This window comes from Battus philenor, unplaced genomic scaffold, assembly GCF_028537555.1.
Source record: "Battus philenor isolate CCGP_79_NKW_IND1 unplaced genomic scaffold, ilBatPhil1.0.hap1 SCAF_28, whole genome shotgun sequence".
NCBI classification, from domain to species: Eukaryota; Metazoa; Arthropoda; class Insecta; order Lepidoptera; family Papilionidae; genus Battus; species Battus philenor.
The window spans coordinates 9,106,518-9,134,339 of NW_027181691.1; the positions used below are offsets into that span (position 1 = coordinate 9,106,518).

A 27,822-nucleotide genomic window follows, 5' to 3' on the forward strand; every position below is an offset into this window, starting at 1 on the left:
ACATTGGTCTCCCTTTGGGTTTTCAATAAGCCTTAGCAAGGTCGTCTGACCACCCAATGAGTTATGTCTTAAGCTGCGCTTGCAAGTATGTGGCCAGTTATTGTTAAAATATTCACGCCCGGTAAATAACAACATATACTATTTTAATTTGACGTTATACAATATTAATAACAAAAGTAAGTGATTCACCCGTAGTTATCGTGTTGTCAAACAACAGCTTTTCCGGAGCTATTCTCGTCAGTTTTATTACAAGCCATCCTTTAGGCACACTTCTACAAGTCCATCAGAATCAGCAAATGTAATTGCTTATTAATATATAAAAAGTATTTAATGTAATTGTACTCCGCAATCGATGTAGATCAACATTTTCCAACATTTTTTGTACCATGCCTCAACATAGCATCTCTAAAATTCTTACACCCTCCATGTTACCACACAATTTTCATATTAAATCAAAAGAGTTTACAACACGTGTAGTCTACTTTGGAATTTCCCCACTTAACAATGAAATTCCACCCTTGGGGCGTGGGCGGCACGTTGCGAAACCCTGATGTAGATTGTAATTGTATTAAATAAAAAGTAATTATTTAAATTCAACATAATACAAACCATCTATTTCAGAAATGTTAAATAACTTAATGATACTATAGTACTAAAAAATGTGATTGGAAATAGTAAAAACTTTTTGCTAGAATAAAGGGTAAACAAAAAAATAATTTTTAACAATTTGTATGTTGGTGGGCATAAATGGCTATTCACCAACTGCAGACTCAGCTGACAATTGTTAGATATCTTAGGACTTTCACTGTCAGATAAATATGATATAAAAATCAAACTATCAATAGTTATACGACATCAATGTCTGCAAATGTAACAGCTAATTCCTCTCATATTCAAGTTAAAGTTTGTTTTAAAATAAAAAGGTTACCTTATATGAGGTATGCCGATGCCCCCTTGGAGCATTTTATACACCCGGCTTTCATAAAGCAGCTGTGGGTGTCTGGCCTTTATAGATTCAATCTTCACTGCTACCTCCTGTAACAATAAAATATAATTTTAGACATCTTGTACATTCATGTCATGAAATTATCTTATTTTGAAATTAGTAACTGATTTTTCATCAAAGTATGTTTGATAGAAGCAAAAACAAATAATGTCTACCCAATACTATATACCGCATCAAGTTAGAAAATCTTTCTATGGGCAATGGTATCATCATTATTTCAGCCATAGGATGTCCACTGGATATAGACAACTTACACAGATTTCCTGATAAGACCAGTTAGCAGTCTACATCCAGCATCTTCTAATGACCATAACAAGATCATCTTTCCACCTTATGGGCGGGCAGACACACTGTGCTTCATGGTCTGTAGGCAAACTTTTCATATACTTTTACAAAAGTATCCTAGACAATTTTCAGTAAGTAACTACTAGCTAGAAAAATTGTCAATGTTTTTTTGGAAAGGGTTGCACTGTTATTTACTTAAAAGAATATAGCACATCTTGCAAATTTGTTCAATTTCAGACTATTACTATATTTAATAAATATAATTAATTTTATACTTATTAAAAAATATACATAGCTAAGTTTCTTTTGTGTGGTCTTCAGAGGCATTTATAGTCTTAACGGTGGTAGACTCAACTCAACATTAACATGAAATGTAATCCATTTTATGTTGAATCAAGAATATTTTAAATTGGATTTTTAGGCAGTTTTATTTTTATATCAAAATAGGCTTTTTGGACTTTTTATGATGTATACTAGTGATAAAGTGATCCAAAGTGATTGCAATAGACAAGTTAATGTATCTTTAAAAAGAGAAGAAAGATAAATTACGACATCCCTTTTATATTACCAAATGCTTCTTAGTGCATTAATTATGTTAGTTTAGTATAAATTTACTTATAGTAATGATACCAAATTCAAATTTATTTACAGGTAGGGCTAAATATTTATATTACAGACACATATTTAAAATATGACCTACTTAGGTAACTTAGTATTTTGAAGGTAGAACTAGCATATTTTTCACTTTTGGTAGATTTATTAATATCTAAGTGCTTTCCAATAAATAAAAACAATTTTAATATAGTATTTGAACAATGTATGATAAATAAATTGGTATCAACCAATGTATTTGAACTATTATAATTTGAACAGGATGCTTAGTTTGGCCTTAATTATAACATCAATGTAATTATTGTTGCAATAATTAGGTTATCTACAAAGAAGTCTCTGCACTCAACATACTGAACATCTAATTGAACATACAATAACATAACAGGACATTAAGAATGCTGTTTTGTTTGTTATGTGTAATAGTTTCAAAGGCAGGCAGATGATTGAAAAGTAATGATAATAGTATTGAATATTTGATAAACAATCAATTGTTGTATATCAAACATCAGAGCAAAAACAACAATAAAGAATATATGCAAACATGGAATTGTGAAATAATAGAATGAAACTACGTAAAATTGTGTATATACCTCCCGGTATATAAATAATCAAACAACCTGTAACTGATTAAAAAATCTAGCGCCTAAAACATAAAAATTACACGCGATTGACAGTCGTACTCATAGACATCGCGTACATTTTTTAAATTAAACGTGGAATTATTACCTTTTGATTACATTCATTAAGGGCTAAATATACATCGCCAAAACTGCCGCCACCTATTCTCCGGACAACTTTTAATCTTTCGAGTTTAGTGTTTATAATTGTATGTTTCTTAAGAGTAGCCATTTTCTTTTGTCTACATAACTCGGATATACTGAAATTATTTGAAGGCCATTTCGTCTAGCTAACGTAACGGTATAATTTATATATTTTTTAAATATCCACAAAACAAGCAAAATGTAATGTTTTCAATGAATGCAATAAAAATGGACACAACTCATTCCATCATGTCAGCGCATATACCGTGACGTCACAGAATGTTGCCAGTGCCAAGAAAAATTACCAAATCTAAAAACTTTAAAATGAATGTTATTTTTACGTATATAATATAAACTGAATATTCACCGCGAAAATTTTTTTAATAGAAATACCACATTTTTAAAGAAAATTTGTTATTTTATTCCTCATATTAACTAAAACTTCAGTTTACACAATTTTTACGCAAAATATGAAAATGTAAAATGTGTATGAAAGGTTTTTTTTTAAAGAAAGTGCTTAAAATATATTATACTTGTAATTTGATTAAATCTGAAGTTTATAGGTGTATTATTGATATGAATTGACATCATGTATATAAATACTTAAAAAGTTTCTCAAGACAAGTTTTAACCATTTGTTTTTATAATTATTAACCCTTTACATTAGTGTTTTCTTAAGAGCTATGCCTACATTTCAAATATTTTTATTACTTTTTTAACGAAATTGCACCCAGTTGTTGTCTACTCAATAAAGCATGAACAATATGAAATACCATTTCATTGCATTAAGCCAATATGTGAACCACAATTATAAATTAGACTTTAACACAAATTACAAATTTTAACAATTTCTTTTAGTAGAAAGGAAATTGATTAATGTAAGTATATAATAGTTTAGACAGTGATATTATCTTCATGACTTACACTTTAAAGATTAAATATATCACATGAAAGCTATTGCATTTCAAAATGCAAAAGCATAACCTAATTGAAATTGATTACTTGATTTGAGTTAAAGATACTGCATATTTCCACGCCTACTACGCTACTTAACAACCACTTTAGTACAGAGTGGAGTAAGAAAAGGTATATAAACGCACTTGACTTATATAAAAGCATACACTACAATAAGGAAATATTGATCCTATTCAGGATCTTTAAATACAAATCATAAATATTACTATATTTGTAATCCACCTACATTTCTCATGACCCTTGTAATTTATTTAAAATGCATTATTAACTGTGTCTATGATGTGGCAAAAATAAAATTAGCAATTATCTACATAGTATACATACATGTACAAAAAAACTATTTGTCACAATAAAATTACTCAATATTAACTGCATCAAAGCTAAGCATTAGTAGATTTTAACAATTCTCAATTATTGACTATCTACTAGCTAGCCATCTAAATTCCTTTTAAACATGTCCAACATATGGTGCAGAGAATTCTTATAGTCCCACTGAGCATTTTTCAGCTTTTTTATGGCCCAAATATATTTTTTAACTGTCGTACAAGCAGCAATTGTGGTGAAAACTGTCATTAGTTGATGGATATGATTAGGTTCAGCATTAGATTCTTTTAACACAAAATTTGAAGGTATTTACCTTTCCCGATCACTAATAACAAATGAGAAAAGTTGGCTGTCAAATCTACTCAAAATTGAGTAGTAACTTTAAAGATTCAATTGTAAATACAATTTTATTAAAATGAAACAAATCGCCAGCATATTTGTCTTTCAAGTTATTCCAGGTGATAAATTTATGACACAAATAGACATTTAAAGACTAAATTTCAAACTGTGGCAAATGGTAATGTATGAACTTTTATGTACTTTTCATTGACATTTCTTAGATATACTTGGCTTGTAATAGTAATAGCATTATTTAAATAGGGATTGTAGTCTATCTAGTCCTTAAGATTTTGCCCCGCGAGTAACAGAGTTTAACATGACTTTTATACAATAAATTATTGTATATTAAACATTCAAGCAAAAACAACAATAAAGAATGTATGTAACATGGAATTATAGAGTTAAATGACATAAAATTGTGTTGGAGGAACGGTAAATTCAACATTACTACCATATATCTAATTGAATAACCTGTAACTAAATAAAAACCTAACATCTAAAAGTACACGCGACCCGTAACATCATAAGCGCAGATGTCAGGTACGTTTTTAAATTAAATGTGAAAGTATTACCTTTTGATTACATTCATTTAGGGCTAAATAAACGTCCCCAAAACTGCCACTACCTATTTTTCGGACGACTTTAAATCTTTCAACTTTAGTATCTATAATCGTATGTTTCTTAAGGGTGGCCATTTTCTTTGTCTACATATCTCGTTATTACAGTAATTATTTACAGGCCATTTTGTTTACTTAACTTAATGTTATAATTTATAATATTTTTGAGTATCCACAAACGTAAAAAAATATAATGTTTTCAACGAATACAACAAAAATGGACACAAACTCATTTCATTTCATCACGTCAGCGCATATACTGTGACGTCACAATACGAATGTTGCCAGACCTAAGAAAAAACTACCAAATTGGTAAAATTGTTTTTACCCGGTTAAGAGATTTTCGTAAGAAAATTTTAATAGGACAAATTTGACAAGCGTAAAAGCCTTGGAAAAATAAATTAGTTGTTACTAACAATACGAATTAACAAATTTTTGATAAAGAACTTCGATAATGTTCTAGCATTGTTATTACAACTATAATATGGAAAGGCAAGTTTTTGACATAAAGAGCAATATATTCTCAATTTATTTCGATTATTTTTAAAGATTTAAAATATATTAATAAGAAATAATCACCATAGACATAGTTTATAAAATCTTTATGGTATTACTTTTTAGTATGATGGGTGGGTTTTTACAATTATTCATTATCAAGTGTTCCCTCATTTGATATTTTTGACATAAAATTGACACCGTTTTAAATTTTTAAATTGATATTGTTTCATGTTATTTATTATTTAATATTGCTACATTTAATTCTTCATTTTGCAACTATGAACAAACTAATATGTCATATTTTTTAATTTAATATGGGTTCCATAATGGAACCAACATTACACAAGCTGCTTAAAGTTAATTCTTTGATTTAGTTTTATTACTAAAGGATAATCTATACAACCATAGATGCAAGTCAACTTAATCAATCTGAAAATGACAGTGGATAGCTAAAACTACAAATTTAGTAATTTGTATAAGTGAATAGGTAATATTAAAATGGTTTTACAAGATTAAAAGTGGAATAAATTGATTGATTAATGAACCTACTAAAACTGAAACAGCTAAAACTCTTTGAGTGCTAACTAGTATTATTCAACACAAGAGATTGTAAATTATAGAATCATAAAAATATATCTTATAATGGCTTGCTTAAAATTAAATTTGATTCGAAAATGTATGATGACCTACAGAGAATAGTTTGTGCATTACTATTAATGTTACTCACTATAGCTATGATTGGGCTCAACAATTACTGCAAATGAGAATTGGCAACAATTGTAAGCAAAATTGAAACAACTCCCTGGACAACTACCAACATTTGCTCTAGCTTACTGTTCATTCAGAACAGAATTTGAAATTGGATAACATACAAGTAAAAAATTTCAATACTAATAAACCAATAAAAAAATTGAATTATGACTCCAGGACTTTTTAGCATGTTTTATTAGATTTATGACCAGCTAATGAAAATCTGTTGAGGAGCCCTAAGGCCCTTTGCCATAGCTAAGGTTGCAGGAAGTCACTGGATGCAGACAGATTTTTCCTTTTCTTATGTAAAGATATACATAATAATGAATTAATGTTAATTAATCAAATGTTTTATTTTATTGTATGATAATATTAATATATTAATGATAATTATTTTAGAGCAATTACATTTCTGTCTGAATAAATCCCTCTTTTGAACTATATCAATATTTATATTTCTATTACCATACTAGCTGATCTAACAAATGATGCCATGTATTAACAACAAATTATAAATCTAAACTTATATCACAAAAAATTTAATTTAAAAACAATGTCTATTCTCATGCATTTTGATACACAACACAGTTAGTTTTATTTTCTGGTATGAAATTGAATAACATACATACTTTTTCAACATGGTAAGGGGTAACATACACATGGAAAACTTTGATTTTCAAGATTGATGCCATACTCACAACTTTAGATTTACTTATTAATAATGCCAATGCAAGCCACATTATTGTAATAATTATCCATAAAACTCTTTTAACAAAATTTTAGGTAATTTAATTTTTTATGAATAAAAGATGACAAATTGGGAAAGTCATTCTGAAGTTATGGCATAACTAGTGGATACAAGGATTTTTTTCTATATAAATATCTTAACAAGAACTTAAAAGGTGTAATGTTTTGCTGCTGCACAATAGACATAGAAAACAGGTCAAGACTTTTCGTCATTATTTCATGTACATAAAGGTCGTGAGAAATTTTTTTGAATACATAAAATATAGTAATACATATTGCATTGTATAGTTTTTGTCTACGATATCACATGAAAAACGTCACTTTTAAGTCAAAATAAGGACCTCCTTTAAATATAAATAAATTAAAAATTGCTCCGTCCAAATCAGCAGTACACTGTTTAAAATTATGTGAAAAACATCACGTAAAAATTACAAATTGTTCGTCAATGAACGCAAGCCGTAATGAAGACATATCAAGCAGGTTTAATTAAAACTAAAAATATAAGGATTTTTGCGAAAAAATACCTCTCCCGTGGCTATATTGTATGCTAAATGAATATCGCCAAATGATCCGCCACCTATTCGTCGGACCATTTGATATTCCTTCGCGATCAACATTTCCTTTCGTTGCGTCGACATAATAAATTCTTAATATAATTCATAACAATCAAGAAAAACAAAGATAAATGCACTTCGTACACTTCACAAAACTAAACACTTTCAATAAAAACACAAGTAACATCTTAGCTACATTTTCCACTACTAAACAGATAACGAAAACATATTGAGGTGGTGTTGCCAGACGGGGATTAAAAAAAATACAAATCAACAAAATTCTTACGGTGAAAATCACGCACCTTAATTAGATAATTCAATAGGTATTATTTATATTAACGTCTGAACATAAATTTAAAGTAATTAGCATACATATTATTTTTCAGATAGCTATCGTTTTTATGCATTTCAATGAATATTAAAATTATTTATCCAACAATTTTTTCGTAACATGAATTAAGTATTTATACAAAATTATGCTCAGGTATACAAATTTTCAACTCTTCTTTTTTTCAGCTGATGGACGTCTACTGCAAGGCGTAGCCCTCTCCAAAAGATCGCGACGATGATCTGTCTTACGCTGCCCGCATCCAGCGACTTCCCGTCGCATCTACCTGCTTGTGGTTGCGGCTAGAGAACCTTCCGACCCCATAGGCTATCGGTTGCAAGAATGATTTGTCATTTTGCCTACTGCCACGACAGATGAACAAGTTTTAAACCTACGTCAGTGACCTACTTCTTCTGCAGATCTCACTTCTAATTCGACCTCGCAACGAAACTCTGACCATAGCACTCTCTTCATTATTCTCTGGGTGACTTTGAGCCTAATAAGTTTTCAATTATTAAACAATATATATGAATCCGGTTCATTGTTCTTCTTTTGATGTATGGTCAAGAATTCTAAAATCGCCCTTTAAAGGTCCCATAGTTACATTTTTGTAAGGAAATATATCGACATTTTACGAACATCGGAAATAATTTTAAATTATTAATATAATGTAGTCACATTCATTTCTGACCAGAAATAACTAGGTAAATAATGCATTTGAATATCCATCTAAAATTATGTCTCCTGCAAATGCAAATTACAATATCTGTAATTTCTTGTGTCTTATGTATTACTGCAATATTATTTAACATACAAGTTTTTCTCTTTTTTCTCTAGTGATGTGATGTATGTTGGTCCCATTAATACAATTATTTTTCAAAATAAAAAACCCACCCAAGTGAATGCCATGAATATGTTCTAAGATGGCCATTTGCCAAAAAGATTTGATTATAACATTGTTTATTTACATTCAAACTTAATATTTAAGAATAAATCTAATATTATATTGATTAAAACTCATTGTAATAGATGATTTACTTAACACAATTTTTATTCTACTATATTTTGTAAATTCTTAATTTTTAATATTTTTTTAATGTTATAGTAATTGCAAGCTGTAATACTACCAAGTAGTCATTTTCCTAAATATTAAAGAACTATTAATTGCTACCTCTATTTTGTCATCACTAGCCACTTAATCATTTATGGTGATTACTTGTTTATGATATAAGAATCCTAAACAAGTTCAGTTATGTAGAATTTAGAATCAGATTGGGCATTGGGCACTCATGTAATATTTGTAATAGACCTGATCTGAGAAGAACATACAAAAAACTAAGGCAGGTTTTTCTTTTGTCATCACTTTTACATTATCCTTACTGCTATAGTAGAGCAATTATTTCCCAAGCTGTATTATTTACTTAAAACATTCAGTATAGAATAATAGGCTTTTTTAATAAGCTTTTTTAATTTATAATTCTTACATTACATGTTTTATAATCATACAAAGTTACTCACTTTAAGAATTTTAAATTCTTAAAGTATGTGAAAAAGATATCTAAACCACATGGATTATTATTCTAAGGCATCATAAATTCCTTTGACTATTAACATTAGCTTAAAGATGTAAGAAAACATTTCATATCTACATGAATATACATTACCACAATGAATCTATAAATAATGCAAAACAAATATGCCATGTTTATTTGTTTATAAAATACAGCTTCAAAACATATGCACTCAAATTTTTATTTTTATATTTTTGCAGAGACCAAAGTTGTGTATTAAATAGTTATTTTCACAACTTTATAATCTTCTGGCAGCTATTGGCAGAGACCTTATATGTTGTGATTATAAGTATCTGTATAGAGCACAATTTTTATCTTAATTTCTATGTTGTTAATTTAAGTTTTTATGTGACCAGTATTCTTTATTACATAATCAATTATCTACCCTTTAATTTGTTTTTAATTACATTTTAAGTCCAATTATATTCCTATACTCATAGTATGTTATTTTTAAATTACTATTTACATTTTTCTACTATTTCTCCATACACTCATATTTTAATATGCAATCTATTATTTAAAACGATGTTTATTGTGGCTTAAATTGGTTATAGAAGTTGTTTTAAGTTTATGAAGTTCAGTGAGGAAAAGATCCAATACAATTCCACAAAAGATCACTGCAAGTTTCATAAACAATGTCTCTTTTGCAAGTGGCCACAAAGTTACTATAACATGGGATCAGCTGTTAAAGGATGTGTAACTAGTGTTTGATAGTCTCACCTTTACAGAAACAATTTTCATTGGAAACAAGACTAGAAATCTGCAAGTTAGGAAGATGATGCCAAAGTTACAGTAACTACTGGGTGACTGTGGTTGTAAATGTTTATATGGCACTACAGAGGAATAGTTTTACAAAAGTGAATGTACTTAGAAACTGTTATAAATGTCATGTCCAAATCTACATATCAGCAAAGCTGTAATAGCAGAAGTTAGAATGAAGATGGTAAAATCACCTAATGTCTCCAAATAGGAATGAACACAGATCTCATTACTTTCAACTATAAAAATATTACAATACAAAACCACTCATCAAATTAATACTTTGTTACACAATTATGTTTTAAATACAATTATTAAATTTAATCTGTTTACACTCATGTAATAGCATACTTTACAAAAGTGAAGTTTGGTTTTAAGAAAATATAAATTTAAATAAACATTTAGTTAGACTTAATCACCTTATTGTTGCAAATTTAAAAAAGTACTACTATAAATTTTTGTTATTTTGTAAACAGTAGTTTGTAGATATGAAAAATATTACATGACAAATTGTAACAATAGTTTTACATTTTATTTCTCAGTGACTTTTTTTACACATCAGTTGGTTGTATCTATTACAGAAGAAATAACAAGAAATACTGTCTTTTACTTCTTTCTTTGTCTCCATATATAAGTCAAATAATCATCTAAGCTTGATACATATTAAGGAAACCTGTATGACTATATAATGATGAGTTGTTAAAATAAATATTACTGCCTCATTTATTTTATTAGGCAGATTTGACAGTAAACTATGACACATCTGTTTACCTGCTCACATTAATCACCAAGCTAGTTTTATCATTAGAAATATTACAACAATTACAAATTTTTAATTTAATTTTACTCAGAAACAAAGTCCAGTAATAAACAATAATAATTTTAATTTTGACTCTTTTAATAAACTTGCAAGCTTGATCATTATCATTTTAATCATAGAATGACCACTGCTGGATACAGGCTGACCCCATAGATTTCAACAGGACCAGTTGCAAGCTTGCTTAGTAAAAATATCATGAATTATTAATACAGATAATGAAATACAGAATGTTTCAAATCAAACATTATTATTTTTTCTTCACTCTTATTGTATGTTGTTTAGTTAGTATTAGAACTATGATTTGATAAGCTAAACATAAGAACATTTACCATTAGTTTTATGTACTTAAATCTGTGGCAATGAAAAACAATACATAAATTTGTATATTTCTTTTTACTTGTAAAAGTAAATTTTTAATAATTAAATATACAACATTATTGATATTTAAAATAAATTTGGTATCATCTGATGTAAAATTTTATGTATGATGAATTAATTACTGCTTGTGGTGTTTTAATTAAAATAATAGAAAAATAAGGCATGTGTTTTTACACATAGTAAATTTTAGCAACAATATGTTGGTAGATCCTCTGAAAGAGGAATGTAAAAACCTTAATTATTTTGTATAATACTTTGTTATATTTTTGCATTAAAGTAATAGACTGAATCATTTGTGATCTACTTTCTGCAGATTGGAGGTAGCTTATTTAAAATTGCTTGTACAATAACAAAGCTTTGGAGTTTGTGATTTTACATAGAAATTTTATCAAAATGGGAGGTCTTTATAGCTCGTTTATTGTAATGTTCCAGGGAGTGACGGGATATCGGCATGGGCAGTCACTCAATATACGTTTAGCATTCCGATTAGACAAAGCAACAGAGGACCGAACCTCTTTTAGTTTTTATTGCCTAGATAAAAGCATTGAATCATAATAAAATTACATTATGAATAATTTTATAAAAACGTCACAGATAAACACGTTAAAATTACGAGATTAAAGTGAAACTTAAAATATAAACCGTTAAAACTAGATTGTTTTATTTGTATTAATAAATATGTTTGAAGTCAAGTGTATAGGAATATGAATATTAATAAAACGCCATTAGACATAAAATTTCATTAACTTCGTTCAGCGCAAATATATTTTAGTTGCTCAATGTGAAATCACTCTATACATTTCCTGACCATCTGCAACGCGGAATTATAGCAACAAAGAACAAAAATAAGTCCTTGAGCCCTCAACTGCGTTGCTTCAAACTAACATACGCAATTTCACAACCCCTTGGCGACCTCTTTTCAAAGTTGTACATTTTAATCGTTAAAAAATAGGTTCGACGGTGAATCATTCACTTACCTCGCCATTAGCCGTGTTGATCCCGAGATAAATATCGCCAAAAGAGCCGCCACCGATTCTCCTAACAATTCTATATTTTCCAGCAATCAGCAATTCTTTTTTGAATGCCAGCATACCCTGAAAGCTCGTCATGGCGATTGATTGTTCTCTAATTTAGGTAGATTACACGAATTTTGTTATAAAACCGCACAAAGATCTTGAAACACTACAACAACAAGTTTTGACGCGCTATCATTTCTATTTCGTGATGTCGTGAACAATATTAGCAAAACGGAAAGAAAGATGTAAAACGAAAGATAGTAACTGGCTGGCACGGGCACGTTCCGATACACGATTTACATGTACGGCATGAACAATGTTGCCATTCATATTATTCTAGCAAATTTATGTATATTCGCCGGATAGAGTCAATACATCAATAAAAGTGAACAAATTCGAAGATGTGTTTACTGGCTTCTTTTTAAATAGAAAGCTAACAATTTACTCTTTTTTACAAAAAGTCCAACACTGCGGTAATTTTGATGCATTAATTAATGGGTTTTAAATAGTAATAACATTTTTGCACATTGATTTCATGTTATATTCCATAGCATTGATTTTTATTCCTAGATGTTTGCTACCAACCCGACTGGAATTGACTCTTGTAACTTGAGTCACCGAGAGTCAATATATTTTTCAATATCTGCTTCTTTAAGTATGTTATTTTTTGCAACTTTCTTTTCACCCCGAGGATATAAAAGACATTAAAGCCCATATAAGTTTAATGGGATTGAATGCAGAGTAATCGTTTTAAATGATTCTATATCATTACTGGTAACTGCTTGTAATATTTTGTCCAAGTTTATCGAATCACATTTTTTTATTATAAATCATAAACAACTTCGGCTGAACTGAATAAAGTCACGGGTGTTCTTTTCTTCTAAAACCCAAGTTATAATTTTGTTACTACAATAAATGAAGGATCTTTCTTTGTATTAAAAACCAAAAGAGAAATTGTCTATTCTTTGATATTAGCTTTGTCCAACGAATATAATTTAACTATAACATCTGATTACGAATGATATTGGAAATTACCTTTTTTTAATGATCTTACACAAAAAAAAGGCATGTTAAACTTTTTTTTGCTTTAATAAAAAAGTATTATTTATATTTATAAAAAAATACGTGCAAATTAAAATTATTATTGTAGAGAAAATACATCATGTTTTATTTTATGATAACCAATATACGAAGTAAAACGAAAGATTTCTATATAAATTTTTTAAGACTTTATTTCTATATTAACATAAATCGATTTAAGGATGGATGACGCAATCGGTGACATATCGGACATGTTTTTGACAACAAATTCAATATGAAATCAAAATCATAAATATTAGTTCTCAATATCGAGTACACGCTTTGTATTAATTAAAATATTAAATGTATAAATAGCGGAGATTGCTTAATCTTTATTAATATTTCATTCTATGAAATGTAACAATGATTATGAATTTTTAAATAATTGCGGAATTTTATTCTGATAATGCTCTCACGGAAATCGATTATAAAAAATTTGAAGGGTGTTAATTATTTTTTCTACTTTCAGAAATTAAGGCTTTCAATTTTTCTTGAAAAGCTTTTCGCTGTTTTTACATTTCATTCAAAATAACTTTTCACAATGCACAATTACTAAGACTTATTGAAAGTTTTTGTAGGAGGCCTATGATCAGCAGTGTAGATCATAAGGCGGAAATGACAATGACTAAGAGGTTATGCCTGTATTTCACATACTGTTTAAATACAACAGTCTTGCTAATATGAAATAAAATTTTCCATAATAAAGCTAATATAATATCGTACCTTGTGTTATTCTAAGCATATCTGAAATATTACAACAAACATGTGTAATAATTGGAATTAATTATTTAGCATAAACTAAAAATGTACAACTGTCTTAGAAATATGGATCCTCAGGAGTAAACATGACTGTTCCATATGGAACGTTATCATTGTAATGTTAGTTATATTATTATACACCAGCGGGAATTATATCATGAAGTGTTCCCACAGTACTGCAGTGTATTAGTGGCTTTGTGTAATGTTTGTCAACACATGTCCTGTTGGACATTAGGGCATTAGTCGCACCTTGTTGTCTGTTAAAAAGTGATTATTCTTTGCCCGAATTACCTCTTAATCCATTAGCTGAGGTTATGCCTTCTCAGATATCCTTGAAATGGTATGATCAAACATAGGTCCCCTGCACACACCTCCCAAACACTCATGTCCCAAGGTTGCTGTTAAGAAAGTCTAACCTAATGAATCTAAAAATATGCAATCTGAATCTGTGAAGTAATCCAAATACATTTTTTTTGGTCTTCTTCAGTTTTTAATTTATTGAATGAAAAAAAAACTCGATATAAACTATTGATATATTTAATTCATTTAGACATGAACATAAATTATTATTTCACTTAATAGACTGAAAAAAAAAATCTAACATTAAAAATTGATTATAAATTCAGGTAGTGACTTTAGTATATGTAAAGGTATACTTGATAAAAATCATACAACAATATTTTTAAACAATTGCTTTGTATATGTTTATATGTTCATGATGTCAAAAAATGGTAAAATACATGCTTAATGACATAATTAAAAAAAAACAAGTTTTCGATGATCATTAGATCTTTCTGACATAAAATGAGTACAATATATTATATAGTAATATCCCTCTATAACACGGCACACTAATAAAACGTTTTAAATAAAGTTATTTCATGACGCCTACTAGAAGGGTTTCCCCCACATAACGCATGGACTTACCACACATTACATTTATATCACTGTACTGTTTTTTATTTGATTTGTACAATTCATATATTCTATGGACTCACTAGATTCTGAAATAATATTTATTATTATCATAATCAGTTTGTCGTAAATATGTACATTGTGTATTTAAAGTCATGTATACATTAGTTCTTTTATTTAAAATGTTTATTTATTAATATTATTATTTAATCTTTTTTAAACATTTTGAAATGCCAGACAATGATGTTCTTAGTTTGATTTTAATAATGACTTTAATCTAACCCTTTTAACAAGATAAGTTAAACGCCAATTATTTCTCCATGCGCGTTATACGGGAATGCTTAAACAACCAGTTTATCTATAACGCAGAACTAATCTACCGAATTATAGAGGGGTTGCTGTAAGGATTGATTAATCATAAATGCTTGTATGTAAACAAAAACCTATTAGTTTTCCACTAAGCATGAAAAGTTAATGTTTAAACTTAAATAAAGTCCAAGTAATTGATTACTTAAAAATAAAAAATAATATGTCGAAATATATGTTACTATAAAAGAAAGCATTTTTTAATTAGTGCCATCAAAAGTCAATTTATAAAATAATGTAAATATAAAATGCATAGTCATTATCAATAATTGATTCTTAATAAATTGGTAACAATGGCAGTAAACTTCTAGCGCTGTATGATAGTACTATATGTTATCATTGCACAAATATAATATGTAAATTCTAATAACAAATTTTCACTGTTTAATACTAGTATGATAACAGCTATAGTTTTATATGTTTTGAATAACTAATTGTAGAATATACCGAATTGCAGTAATTTTTCTATGCTGGCAACACTGTTGTCTTTTTTAATTATTATTTATGGCGCTGGCATGCATTTGAGACGTTCGAATGCGGCCTTTTCGAGTGCCTCGCGGTGGTCGGGATGAGAGATTTTAATGAGTTCATAAGCCCGCTGTCTCAATGTTTTACCGAAGAGATATGCTATGCCTTGCTCGGTGACCACATAGTGTACATGCGCTCTGGTTGTCACTACTCCAGCGCCTGTTGGAAAATAAATAAACTAATTAATAGATAGACTCTACACAACTTTTTGGACTATTGCAGTCCAATAGAATAATACAATTTATTTCAAAGGCAAATGGGACCAGAAAGAAATGTCGCTTTCTTAAGTTAAATTCACACGGCTACATTTTTTACATGTTTTTATTTTAAATCAACAAAACATTCTTTATCAACAACCTATTGTCTCTAAGTTTTCAATGCCAAAGCGGTAAAAATCGATCAGTTTTTCTGTGAAATATGTCGAAAGAAAAAACATTACTTTCCAGTCCCCCTAATATTTACTGCGTAGGTATGATTATTATTGCAATAGGAAAAAAAAAGTTTTTGCTATTTTATTTGAATCTTTCTCACACATTGAATGAAAATTACTGTATTGGTCTAGCTGTTCATGAAATAACTTTAGTGACATTGTTGATTAGTTATAGGTGGAAAAGCTTTTAATTAGTGAATGTATATTTGTAAAGAAAAAGCTTTAATTTTTTTACATCTTTTTCTAATCACCCTGAAGAAAATGATTGACCCTTAAGAATTTGATACTACTAGAATGTAATACACTATTAACTTCTGGCAGTACCAAGACAACAAATGAACTATACATTCATTGCTTTCATGTTTTTGCTTTGTATAACCAACCACCCTGTAGATTTAAAACATTACTCTTAGCCTTGAGTGTGAAGCCGCTCAGTAACGCTATATGTCAAAGTACCTTCAACATTTTAATAATTAAAAAAGATATTTATTTAAATTTTTAATTGCGTTCTGCAATACTAACCGACTTTAAGAGTAGGCACAATCTTGCTCTCTCCCTTCTTGGTGGTGGAGACTAGAGCAATGATGGGTTTTCCTTTACCATCCACTGACTCAGCGGAACCACGAATGAAGTCCACTTGGCCTCCGAAACCGGAGTACATGCGGGTACCTGATTATAAAAACAAAATTATCAATAAGGTATTTTTATCAGTGGTAGTCCAGTGTTTGAAGTCTGTGATTTAAATTCACAGATCAAGGTTTGATTCTCGACAGATATTCAATAACTTGTACAGACAGTCAATTGACTTTCGGCTCAGTCAAACTCCTGGACACTTAACTGAGTTTGTGAGCACTGTGTAATAAATTATATTGTGATTAACACGTTCTATGCCATGGCAATTTTAAAAGATTTTCCATTCAGGCTGCGTGGGGCGTATACGACCCGTATTTAAAAAATTGAAAAGGTCGTTTAAGACATATGCCTTAACACTTTTTCAATACTGCAAACCCATAATTAGCGGGAAAAATTATAAATTTTAATATGCATTACGTACGCGCATGCGTGATGTGAAGTCTATATTCGATCCTACAATTCATTTCTTTAAGAATCCTTTGCTTTTCAATGAGAACTGCAGATGGACTGAACAAAAACGGAGGTCATATACGCCCCACATGCTGTGGAATGTGTTAATATATAATTTATAATATTGTAACTTTTAATTTGTAGTAAATATTTTTTTAAAAACTAAATGTTACTTATTTCAAAACTAGCAATAAACAATTTCTTCACAATTTTTGTTATTCGTGTTGGAGCCATCATACTGTTACTCTATCGGCGTTAAATGCGAAGTTAAAGGCGAGTGAACACAATGGTTAAAAAAGTGGTCGCATGTAGTAAACAGATTTACATAATTCTTTAAAATTGTTGAAGATAATAAAACCCGTCCCTTTCACTCGTTTTCAAAGTGCGAACCGTATTGTTATAGTAACTCTATCAGGTAAATAGAAAGATAAAAAGAATTTATTTTTTACAAAAATGTTTATCTGCAATAAGGGGTCTATGTAATTTAGTTTTTTTAAATGAAATTGGAGTCTTTTATTTTTTAAATCTACAATTTTTTTTAATTATTTGAATAATAATATAAATAAAAATATATGATTGTGTTTTAATACAAAGTATATTCTCAGAATGCACTAGATATTAGAAATAGCTTGTGTATCTTGTATACAAAGTGTGTTCAATTTTTTTATTGTCTGGACTTTTACTGCTGCCCAAATGGCATTTGCAGATACCGCGGAGATTTTTTAAGGTATAGAAGCTCCAAAGGGCTCCCAAAGAAGCCTGGGCACAGGGCGCTACATACTCTTATTTAACCAGATTGATGCTCCATGGGGTGACTCAAAGAGTCCTTCGAGAGGACCTTGTTTTAAGCTGTCACTCGTTGATATACCCACTTAGCATTTCCTCACAAGGGCGCCCCGCCCGAGGGTCAAACCTGGTTAATAACACTACTACCACTTAAGATAGTGTTAATGCTGGAAAAAATAGTGGAAAAAACTCCAGCTACTCTTCTATCTTGTTTGATCTGGGACCCGACAGTGATACTTAACAATGGAGCATCAATTACATTTCAACAATATATATTTAGACCAATTTTTTAACTACTTCAAGTTCCTTAGTGAAAATCAACTTTATATTATGAGTAAAGTTCATGCAATATGCATTATGGAGCAGAATAATGGTTTCTATTGTTGATATGTACTCAGTAACATTTATATATAATATATTACATATAAGTTATTATAAAAACCTGTACATGGATTTCCATGCATATAAGTTGCAATTGATTTAAGTTGGTGTCAGTTGATGTTGATGCTGTTAGTTCAGGCGCTTTTACAGATTTATCGGATCTGAGTTCACAGAGCGGAAGAGTTCTTGAACATAAAAATAAACCAGAGGCTGGACAGACGCATTCCAGTTGTACGATGACGTTCACATGTAGTAAACCACTCTACCCGTGTAGAGCTGTGTAGTGTTAATGTTGTGTATGCGGCTTGGGACGGCAGCGTGGACCACGGTCGAGCCAAGAATGGATGCTCGGATCGCCTACGCTATTCGCAGATAGGGAGTTATTGTGTGGTGAGTAGTGTTTTGTTCTATTATTTAATGGAATCTGGTGTTACCTTGCGGAAGTCCATCCTAAGTAAGAAAAGGACCAATCCACCCCTTCACGGGGCATCTTCAGGAGCTATGTTACACCAATTAGTGCTAAACACAGAGTCCAGTGACTGAAACACGTGTTGAGTGATTTGGCGGTGGCAGTTGTGTGATTCGCAATGTTTGCCGCATATGCATTTATCAGCGGGCTGGCGGGCGGTGCACTTTGTTGCACGACTACTACTGCATGTGCGGAGTGGGTTAAATATTGGTCCTTTTCTTACTTTTGTTCTATTGCAAATGACGCGATGTCATGTGTGGAGTGTCGCATGTGAATTGGGTAGCTGGGGCATTGTGGTTAGCGCTTGCAGTGGTGAGTATTGCTAATTTAAAATATCTAATTGTGTTGCATTTAACAATAACCATTTACAGTTAGCTATGTAATTGTAAAACATGTGTCAGAGTAATAAATAATAATAAAAATATAATAAGAAATCTTGTTCTTTTTAAGTGATAGACGCCCACTGCACGGCATAAGCCTCTCTTATAACAACTTCCCATGACTTTAACTATGTCATCCGTATAATATAGGTGGGCCTAAATGCATACATAAAAGATTTTATTTAGGTTATTACAGAGCTTAGAGATGAGGATGCTCACCAATGGAATCAGCACACACTTGCCCGGTGAGGTCCACCTCAATGCATGAGTTGATGGCCGTCATCGTGGGCTGCAGGGACACTATATGCGTGTTGTTCACGTAGTCTATCTCCAGCATCTCTGCAACAAATGAACTTGTAGTCAAAATTCCTTATTTTTTACTTTATCATAATTGCTTAACTTATAAAAAGAGTTGAGGCGAATAGATTATGAAGTATAACATACATTTTCAATATATATATATATATATATATATATATATATATATATATATATATATATATATATATATATATATATTTATATATACGAGGGTGAATCAAAAAATTCTTGGAATCAATATTAAAAAATGCAAAGATTTAAATAATAATATTTTATTTTTCTACATAATCTCACTCCAATGCAATGCATTCAGAATAACGCGTTTCTAACTTCCTTATTCCTTGTGAAAAAAAATTATTTTCTTGACTCACGAAAAAGTCCTCTACGGCAGCTATAACCGCGTCATTATCGTGAAATTTTGTTCCACGAATTTCCTCTTTTAATTTTGGAAATAAATGAAAATCACTTGGGGCTAAGTCGGAGAATATGGTGGGTGGTCAAGGAGATTGAAGCCAGCACAGCGGATTGCGTTGAGCGCAACTTCCGATCGATGAGCAGGAGCGTTATCTTGAAGGAACAACACGCCCAACGACAGTTTTCCACTACGTTTTTCTTTAATCGCTTCACGCACTTTCGGGATTAAATTTGCATAATAGGGTCCAGTAATCGTCTGGCCTTTTGGCATGTAATCAATAAAAAGGATTCCTTCACTATCCCAGAACACAGAGGCCATAACTTTGCCAGTGGTAGGAGCAACTCGAAATTTCTTAATGGATGGAGAGGATGGTTGTTTCCAAGACATGCTTTGTCTTTTAATTTCAGGATCAAAATGGTGGACCCACGTTTCATCCATGGTGACAAGACGACGGCAAAGATTATCCGAATCACGCTGGAACATTTCGAGATTACGCTTGGAAATTTCCAAACGTCGCTTTTTGTTTTCGTCGGTTAACATTCGTGGCACCCATCTTGCAGACACTTTTTTGAACCCCAGTGAATCAATTAAAATGGATTGAACGCTACCAAAAGATATCTTTAGGATCTCAGCTATATGTTTTATAGTCATTCTTCTGTCTTCCAAAACCAGATTCTCAACCTTTTTGACATTTTCTTCTGTAACGGAGGTTGAAGGCCGCCCAGAACGCGGGTCATCTTTACAGCTTGATCTACCTCTTTTAAATTCAGCCACCCAGTACGCAACCGTAGAATAGGGTACAGCATCACCCCCTAATGTCTGCTGAACGTCCAAAAAAATTTCCTTCGTAGACATTTTTTTCAAACTGAGATATTTTATCACCGCACGTAACTCACTTTTATCCATAATTTTGACTTTTTAGCAATTCGTTGCACAAAAAAATTTATTACATGCGAACGAACTGACAAAAACAAGTGACAGTCTGCATAAATATAGTGTGATAGACACTCTTTACTTTGAATATCGAACTTGATCCAAAAAGATTTCATATATATGCACTTCTAAGAACTTTTTGATTCACCCTGGTATGTGTCATGAAATAATAACAAATGTTACACAATATCCTAGGCCAAGGAACTGTATACACTTTTGATAAATAATCTAAAATGCCTATGCCACGTTTGTATTTTGTTATTGGAGAAGGCTGAATGTTTTAATACCTTGGTTTTTTTTATTTAATTTTTAGGTGCTGCTTTATGACAGATGTCAAAAGGAGGTTGTCAAATGAGTGTGACAAGATGAAGACATATTTTGTTTGTTAAAGACTTTCTAACTAATAAAGAAGATGTATATATGAGTGTACCATTTGTATCTGGCTGGTTTGGTGACATTAAAAAGTTTAGATTTAAAAACGGAACATTATTAAGTTTTTGTTTCAAATATTTTTAATTATTTTTTTTTGAATTTGACGTTTCAATATTTTATTCGAAATATATAAAATTATGAGAAAATAATTTTGTGACGTTTATGTACTTGATCTAGTATTAGTAAGTGTTGCATAAAATTGGTTTAGAACAAGTTCTCACCTATGAAGGGATTGTTATCCACGAAGTCGTACAACTCGCGATTGCCGACCAAGAAACTGCCCACGATGCGCCCTTTGTGCGTTTTCTTTCTGCAAAATTAATATATTATGTACATTAAACTGACTGAATGACATTAAAATTATTTTTTTTTTAAATTAAAACTGAGATAGAAAAATTAGCCAAAGAACCATGGAAAACGTGTTGAGTCAGATTTAGTTACGGAATAAGAAATTTAAAAATGAGAAGGTAAACTGAAGTAACTGATATAAATTTTTTAAATAATTGAATATATTGTGATTTTTTAGACACATTTGGACATTTCAGATATTGCTTTGTGTGATAAAACTGCCTATTGTACTCTTTTGTTTGTTATTATGAAACTATTTAAATTTGTCCTAACGTGTACAATAAATAATATTAAATTAAATTTAAACTGTACGCTTTTACAATAAGAACCAAAATAATATATAAAGCCTTCCATCGATAGTTATAAAAAAATAAAAAGAATTTTTGGATTCTGGGTGTACTACACTATAATTTCATAAGAGATAGCACTTCTTGGAAATTATGTGTTGTTTTCCTTCTTTTTAGCTGATAGACGTCAACAGCAAGGCAATGGCCTACCCTAAACATCGTCACGATGATCGGTCTTGCGCTGCATTCAGCGACTTCCCGCCACCTTAACCCTTAATAGCCTAGAGTTTCAATTTTGATACCAATCTTTTAAACCGAATGTTCACAGTACTATTAGTTTTTTTATAGGTTGGCTGTACGAATTTTATTGTTGTATAATATTCTTTCCAACAAAATTAAAAAAAATATATATTTTTCCCTTCATCTAGACCCTCAAGCAAACACAGTAAAAAAATCACTTTCGTAAATCAGGCTATTAAGGGTTAACCATGTCTTTGGTCGACCTAGTGGAAGAGTTACCGCGGTCCCCCGTTTAGCGCAGAGGGCGACCACCGAAGGGGGTTTTAGTGGGTAGGAATCCCACATACCCCTGTCCTCCCCCCAGAGGCAGGGCATCTTGAATACCAGAAGATTTCCCCAACCGAAAAAAAAAAAAAAATGAGTTACCCAGAGCTACTGTCACGTGGTCGCCACTCCATAACCTTTCGGCTTCAACGGTCAATAGTTGTTGACCGAGTAATGTACGCTGCCAGCTGCCGATCTTAGTTCTGATTCAATCTTTCAGCGAAACTCTGAGCATAACCCTCTTCATTGCTCTGTGAGGTAATCTTGAGCCCATCGTAATCGACCACATCTAGGATCCTTATGGTCAAAGATCTTCGTCTTCAAACATTGCGTTTATTTTTTATAAATGATCATAAGTGGATAATAATATAAATAAATTAATGAACAAGTCAAGGTCACCCAGATAGCAACAGAGAGGGCTATGCTCGGAGTTTCGTTGCCAGATCCAATCAGTTCTTTTGAAATGGCAGTAGGCGGTGTCATGCAAGTCCACCATTAGAGTATGTATATGTTTACCGTTGGAGTCTGTATAAGTGTGTATTCTTAATTTTTTTTCTTCTTTTTTATATGTCTCTAACTTTTTCTTAATCTTACGTCGTTAAATTGATAGGATCTATAATATTCGGGTCGAAATAGTCTCGACTGGCGATTACGAGCAGATGATGCAGCAGGAATAGGTCCCTCTCTAGGTGGACCGACATAGTCCAGCTTGAGTGAAGTCGCTGAATACGGGCGACACCAGACTGATCATCGTACAAACTTTTGAAAGCATTTTCCTAGCAATGAGCGTTCACCAGCTAAAATGACAATGATAATATCGATATAAAAACTCACCGGTTGTTGGTAACGCATCCCCTCTTCACCAGGTCGATTACGCCAACGCTGAACATCTCCGAATGGATGCCGAGATCCTTGTGGTTCTTTAGAGCTGATAACACCGCGTCCGGGATGCTTCCGATACCTGTTTCGAACAATTTAACCACCATCAATATATACTTATTTTAACACAATAAAAATTGTCAATATTTTCATTCTAGTAGAAATTTCAAGCGCTTTTGTATAGTAAATTATTTTAATATTACTGCTAAGAGTCGACCAGAAACCCGACTATTGCTCTTTTAAGTTAAATTTAACAATTTTTATGTTTAAAACTTTAGAATTCTGTAATAAGATTCATTTAATATTACATTTTTAATATAAGAATTGAAAATAAAAAAGAAGTGTCTAAAATATCTTTTGGAACTATTATTTATGCGTATGTTTATTCTCATGAAGGCAATATACAATGGCAACATTGACTGAAAAAAAAATTGGAGAGACCTTGAAAGAAATTATAAACATTTCTGTTGTTGTCAAGTATTTAATAATATATAAAGGATAATATATAAAAGTGATGACAAAAAAAACACGTCTGAGATTTTTAAAGCTTTTGTTAATTTTCCTATATGCAAGTGGACAGTGAATGTATTGTTTTAAAAATAAAACCGTTATAAGTTGAAATCTAGGATACAATAATCTGGTTATTTTGGTTACTAACCCATCTGCAGGGTAGCTCCATCTTCCACCAGGTTGTCGCCTATGAGCTGGCCGATCTTGGTCTCCTCAGGACTGGCGGGACCCTTACTGCCGTGCTCCGGGAGCGGCGTGTTGTCCTCCACGGCATAGTCGATGTGCGACACGTGGATAATGGCGTCGCCGAAAGTGCGCGGCATGTTCACGTTTATTTGAGCTGAACAATTACATTAAAAAAATTATGAATACAAATATATAAAATTGATATGTCTGTTTGTTATATTAAAACTAGCTGATCCCGCAAACGTTGTTTTGCAAAAAAAAATTGATATTTTAATTTACAAATAAAAAATAAGGGTTGATCGTAGAGGGGTGAAAATTTATGGTTGTATGTATTCTTGTATGCTGTATCATAAAAAAATAAAAACAAAAAATTTCGTTAAAAAAATATTTTTTTTTTAAGTGTGAACAACCTTTGTCACTTAGGGGTATAGAAAATAGGTAGCCGATTCTCAGACCTATTGAATACACATATTAAATTTGGTAAAAATCAGTCAAGCCGTTTCAGAGGAGTTCAAGTTCGAACACCGTGACACGAGAATTTTGTATATTAGATAACCGGTTTTTACTTTCATACATACGGAACATATATTATTTTTCTATCTGTCTCTGTTTGTGCCGACAAATCTCTGAAATGGCCAGACCGATTTTGACAGGACATTACGAGCATGTAGCTGAGACAATAAAAGGTATCTTAGGGTACTTTTATTTAAGAAAAATTCTTAAACCAAATACACCTATCCCCCGATTTACACGGTACTCGTTTTACACGGTTTTCCAAAAAAGTTTTTTTTTTGTTTTAATAACCGATTTTATTACCTTCTCTCATAATGTAAATATTTCTGCTTCAAACATCGAATCGACACAAATAACTTCGAGCGATGAAAGTGATTTCGAACCTTCGATTCCGATAAAAATAATGAGAGCAATTTCTGACAGTGATAAATGATAATAAAACACCTTTGGTTTTATTTTTTGTTCTTCTGTTTAAAAAACAGTGTTTCCGTAATATATTATATATTTTAACTTGTCAATGCATTTTTTTCTGTGTACACCTAAAAATATTGAAAAAAATCACAACTGTTAAATATCAGAATTATGCATTTTCTGCAAGTTTTTCGATTTACACGGTTTTGACTTGAAAATTTTTAATTTTCGGTTTACACGTTTTTCTTGGGAACGTATCTACCGTGTAAATCGGGGGATAGGTGTATTATATAAAATTCCAGGCGGACGAAATCGCAAGTACACCTAAAAATAATTGTGGTATATAAGAGTAATAAGATCGGAATTTATTGATGATAATTGTACATACATGAATAGATAAAACTTTTATTGCGCATCGACCTTCGGAAAGAGACAATCGGCTAATTTCGGATTCGTAGAGCATTATCTCTGTCCCACACTAGCTGTGACGTTGTTTCAGTCTTGCGACAGAGATAACATTCTACAAAGCCGAAATTAGCCGATTGTCTCTTTCCAAAAATCTATGTGCAATATTTATCGACGCGTATTGTAATAATAATTTTTTTTTACATATAATTACTTGATTTAGAACGTTCTTAAAATTCCTAACTAACAAAACTTTCTGGTGTACGTAGATCAATGTTTCCGACGTAAATATTCCCTATTTAAACTAAATTTCGGCTAATTTCATTTATTATCTAATAATTTTTGTGAACGCACCATGTTATGTTAAATCTATAATTAAGAATATTACTAAAATATTAGAATTGTTATTTATATATATCTCTATTTTGCACATATAATAGAACATTACAAATGAATTGTAGAACAATATACATTCTTGACCTTATGCAAATCGAGCGCCCGGCAGAACGAGTGGCACTCGTCGATCGCGCCCCAATTAGATAACTGTGCAACTAACTGGTTGGCTTTAACATAACGTATAACCGTAATATACAGGTTGATTCCAAATGAATGCAAGTTTTTAAGAAGTGTATATATATATATATATATATGTAGAGAAGTAGCAGTGAAAACATATATTTGATTTAAACCTAGAACTTTAATTAAACGAAAACTCTCGTACGGCGCATATATCTCTGTCTCTCTATCACTCACTCCCTCACTCTCATGTTCATCACTATATATATATATATATATATATATACATATATATATATATATATATATATATATATATATATATATATATCATAATAAAATAAAAACCAAAAAAATTGTCTAAAAAATAAAAATAGATAGTAGCCGATTCTCAGATCTACTGAATACGCATATAAAATTTGGTAAAAGTCGGTCAAGCCGTTTAGGAGGAATTCAAGTTCGAACACCGTGACACGAGAATTTTATATATTAGAAGATATATATATATATATATATATATATATATATATATATATATATATATATATATATATATATACATGTATAAATAAAGCCTTTACATCTATCTCTAGTTACTGTGTATAAAATGATCACTCTGAAATATATTTAATTAATTTGTTTTTTTTCTTTTGGAATGCGACAGAATGATAATTTCTGTCAGTACAACAATGTCTGCAGGTAGTAAACAAATAATTAATTTTAATATGTTGTGATTCGAATTTTGAAAATGTATTTCTTACTATATTATCATTACGTTATTTATTATTTCAATCTTTGACTTTTGGTCGTTTCAGTTCATAGACGCCCACTGTAAAACACAGGCTTTTCTTAGAGATACCTATATGGGCATATATCATAATCGCCACGCCCGGCAGGAGTATTGGTGAAGAGTGTGGTAATATCGTACGCAAGCATCCCGGAAATAGAACCCGTGACCAGCCATTGCAAGTATCAGTCCTCTACAGCTGAACTACCACTGCTCAGATGGATAGTAATATACATTGATTGACAGCAAATATGCTATACATTCACGCTTTTATACCAACCAAAGAAATTATATAAATTACCAATTTATAATTTGTAAACAATAAATACTCCTATGTCACTAAACATGTTCCATTTGACCACATAGTAATTTTGGTTTTAGGTTTTGTTTTATGTGATTCCCAAAGTGGTCTACGTTAGCGAAAAAAAAAACTGGAGGTCCATGAAATGAAAATGGGGGTCCACAGACTGGACATCATTAGCCGAGGAGATTTAAGATTAACCCTTACGAAATTGACGCCAAATGTTGATAATTTATTATTAAAGCATCACGTTCATCATTCTCACTAAAAATATTGATTTATTGCTTTTGTTATTTTATTTATAGTTTATTTAATGTTACGTATATTTTACATAACAGATACAAAATTTTATTTTGAATAGTTTTAATTTAAATTCAATTAATAAATGTATAAATTAAGATGTGTTTTTAATTTAAATTTTTAACACTAAACTTCACTAGAGCTAGAAATTTACAGGAAATCAATATCAGGTAAGTAGGGGTCTACCCAAAACGGAA

The 27,822-nt window shown here is 30.8% G+C and overlaps 2 protein-coding genes across 6 annotated transcripts in view; both read right to left on the reverse strand.

Annotated features, from left to right (window-relative positions):
• The window catches only part of CkIalpha (Casein kinase Ialpha), a 42,707-nt gene extending 30,081 nt beyond the window's left edge, over window positions 1-12,626 (reverse strand). For 2 of the 5 annotated variants that reach the window (XM_068769526.1, XM_068769522.1), the window contains exons 1-2: window positions 12,302-12,626; window positions 929-1,035 (exon numbers count right to left, since the gene is read on the reverse strand). In XM_068769526.1, the coding sequence (XP_068625627.1) occupies window positions 929-1,035; window positions 12,302-12,433 (239 nt within the window). In that variant the 5' untranslated portion in view covers window positions 12,434-12,626. Of the gene's footprint in view, window positions 1-928; window positions 1,036-2,629; window positions 2,884-4,874; window positions 5,161-7,438; window positions 7,664-12,301 lie in introns of those variants that run through there. The other 3 variants (XM_068769525.1, XM_068769524.1, XM_068769523.1) reach the window with 3 other exon arrangements.
• Window positions 12,627-14,168: 1,542 nt separating this feature from the next.
• LOC137926006 (4-hydroxybutyrate coenzyme A transferase) overlaps window positions 14,169-27,822 on the reverse strand; it is a 41,037-nt gene continuing 27,383 nt past the window's right edge. Inside the window, exons 5-10 of the mRNA XM_068769521.1 lie at window positions 24,355-24,546; window positions 23,652-23,778; window positions 21,840-21,928; window positions 19,737-19,856; window positions 16,941-17,087; window positions 14,169-16,147 (exon numbers count right to left, since the gene is read on the reverse strand). Of these exons, the coding sequence (XP_068625622.1) occupies window positions 15,963-16,147; window positions 16,941-17,087; window positions 19,737-19,856; window positions 21,840-21,928; window positions 23,652-23,778; window positions 24,355-24,546 (860 nt within the window). The 3' untranslated portion in view covers window positions 14,169-15,962. The remainder of the gene's footprint in view (window positions 16,148-16,940; window positions 17,088-19,736; window positions 19,857-21,839; window positions 21,929-23,651; window positions 23,779-24,354; window positions 24,547-27,822) is intronic.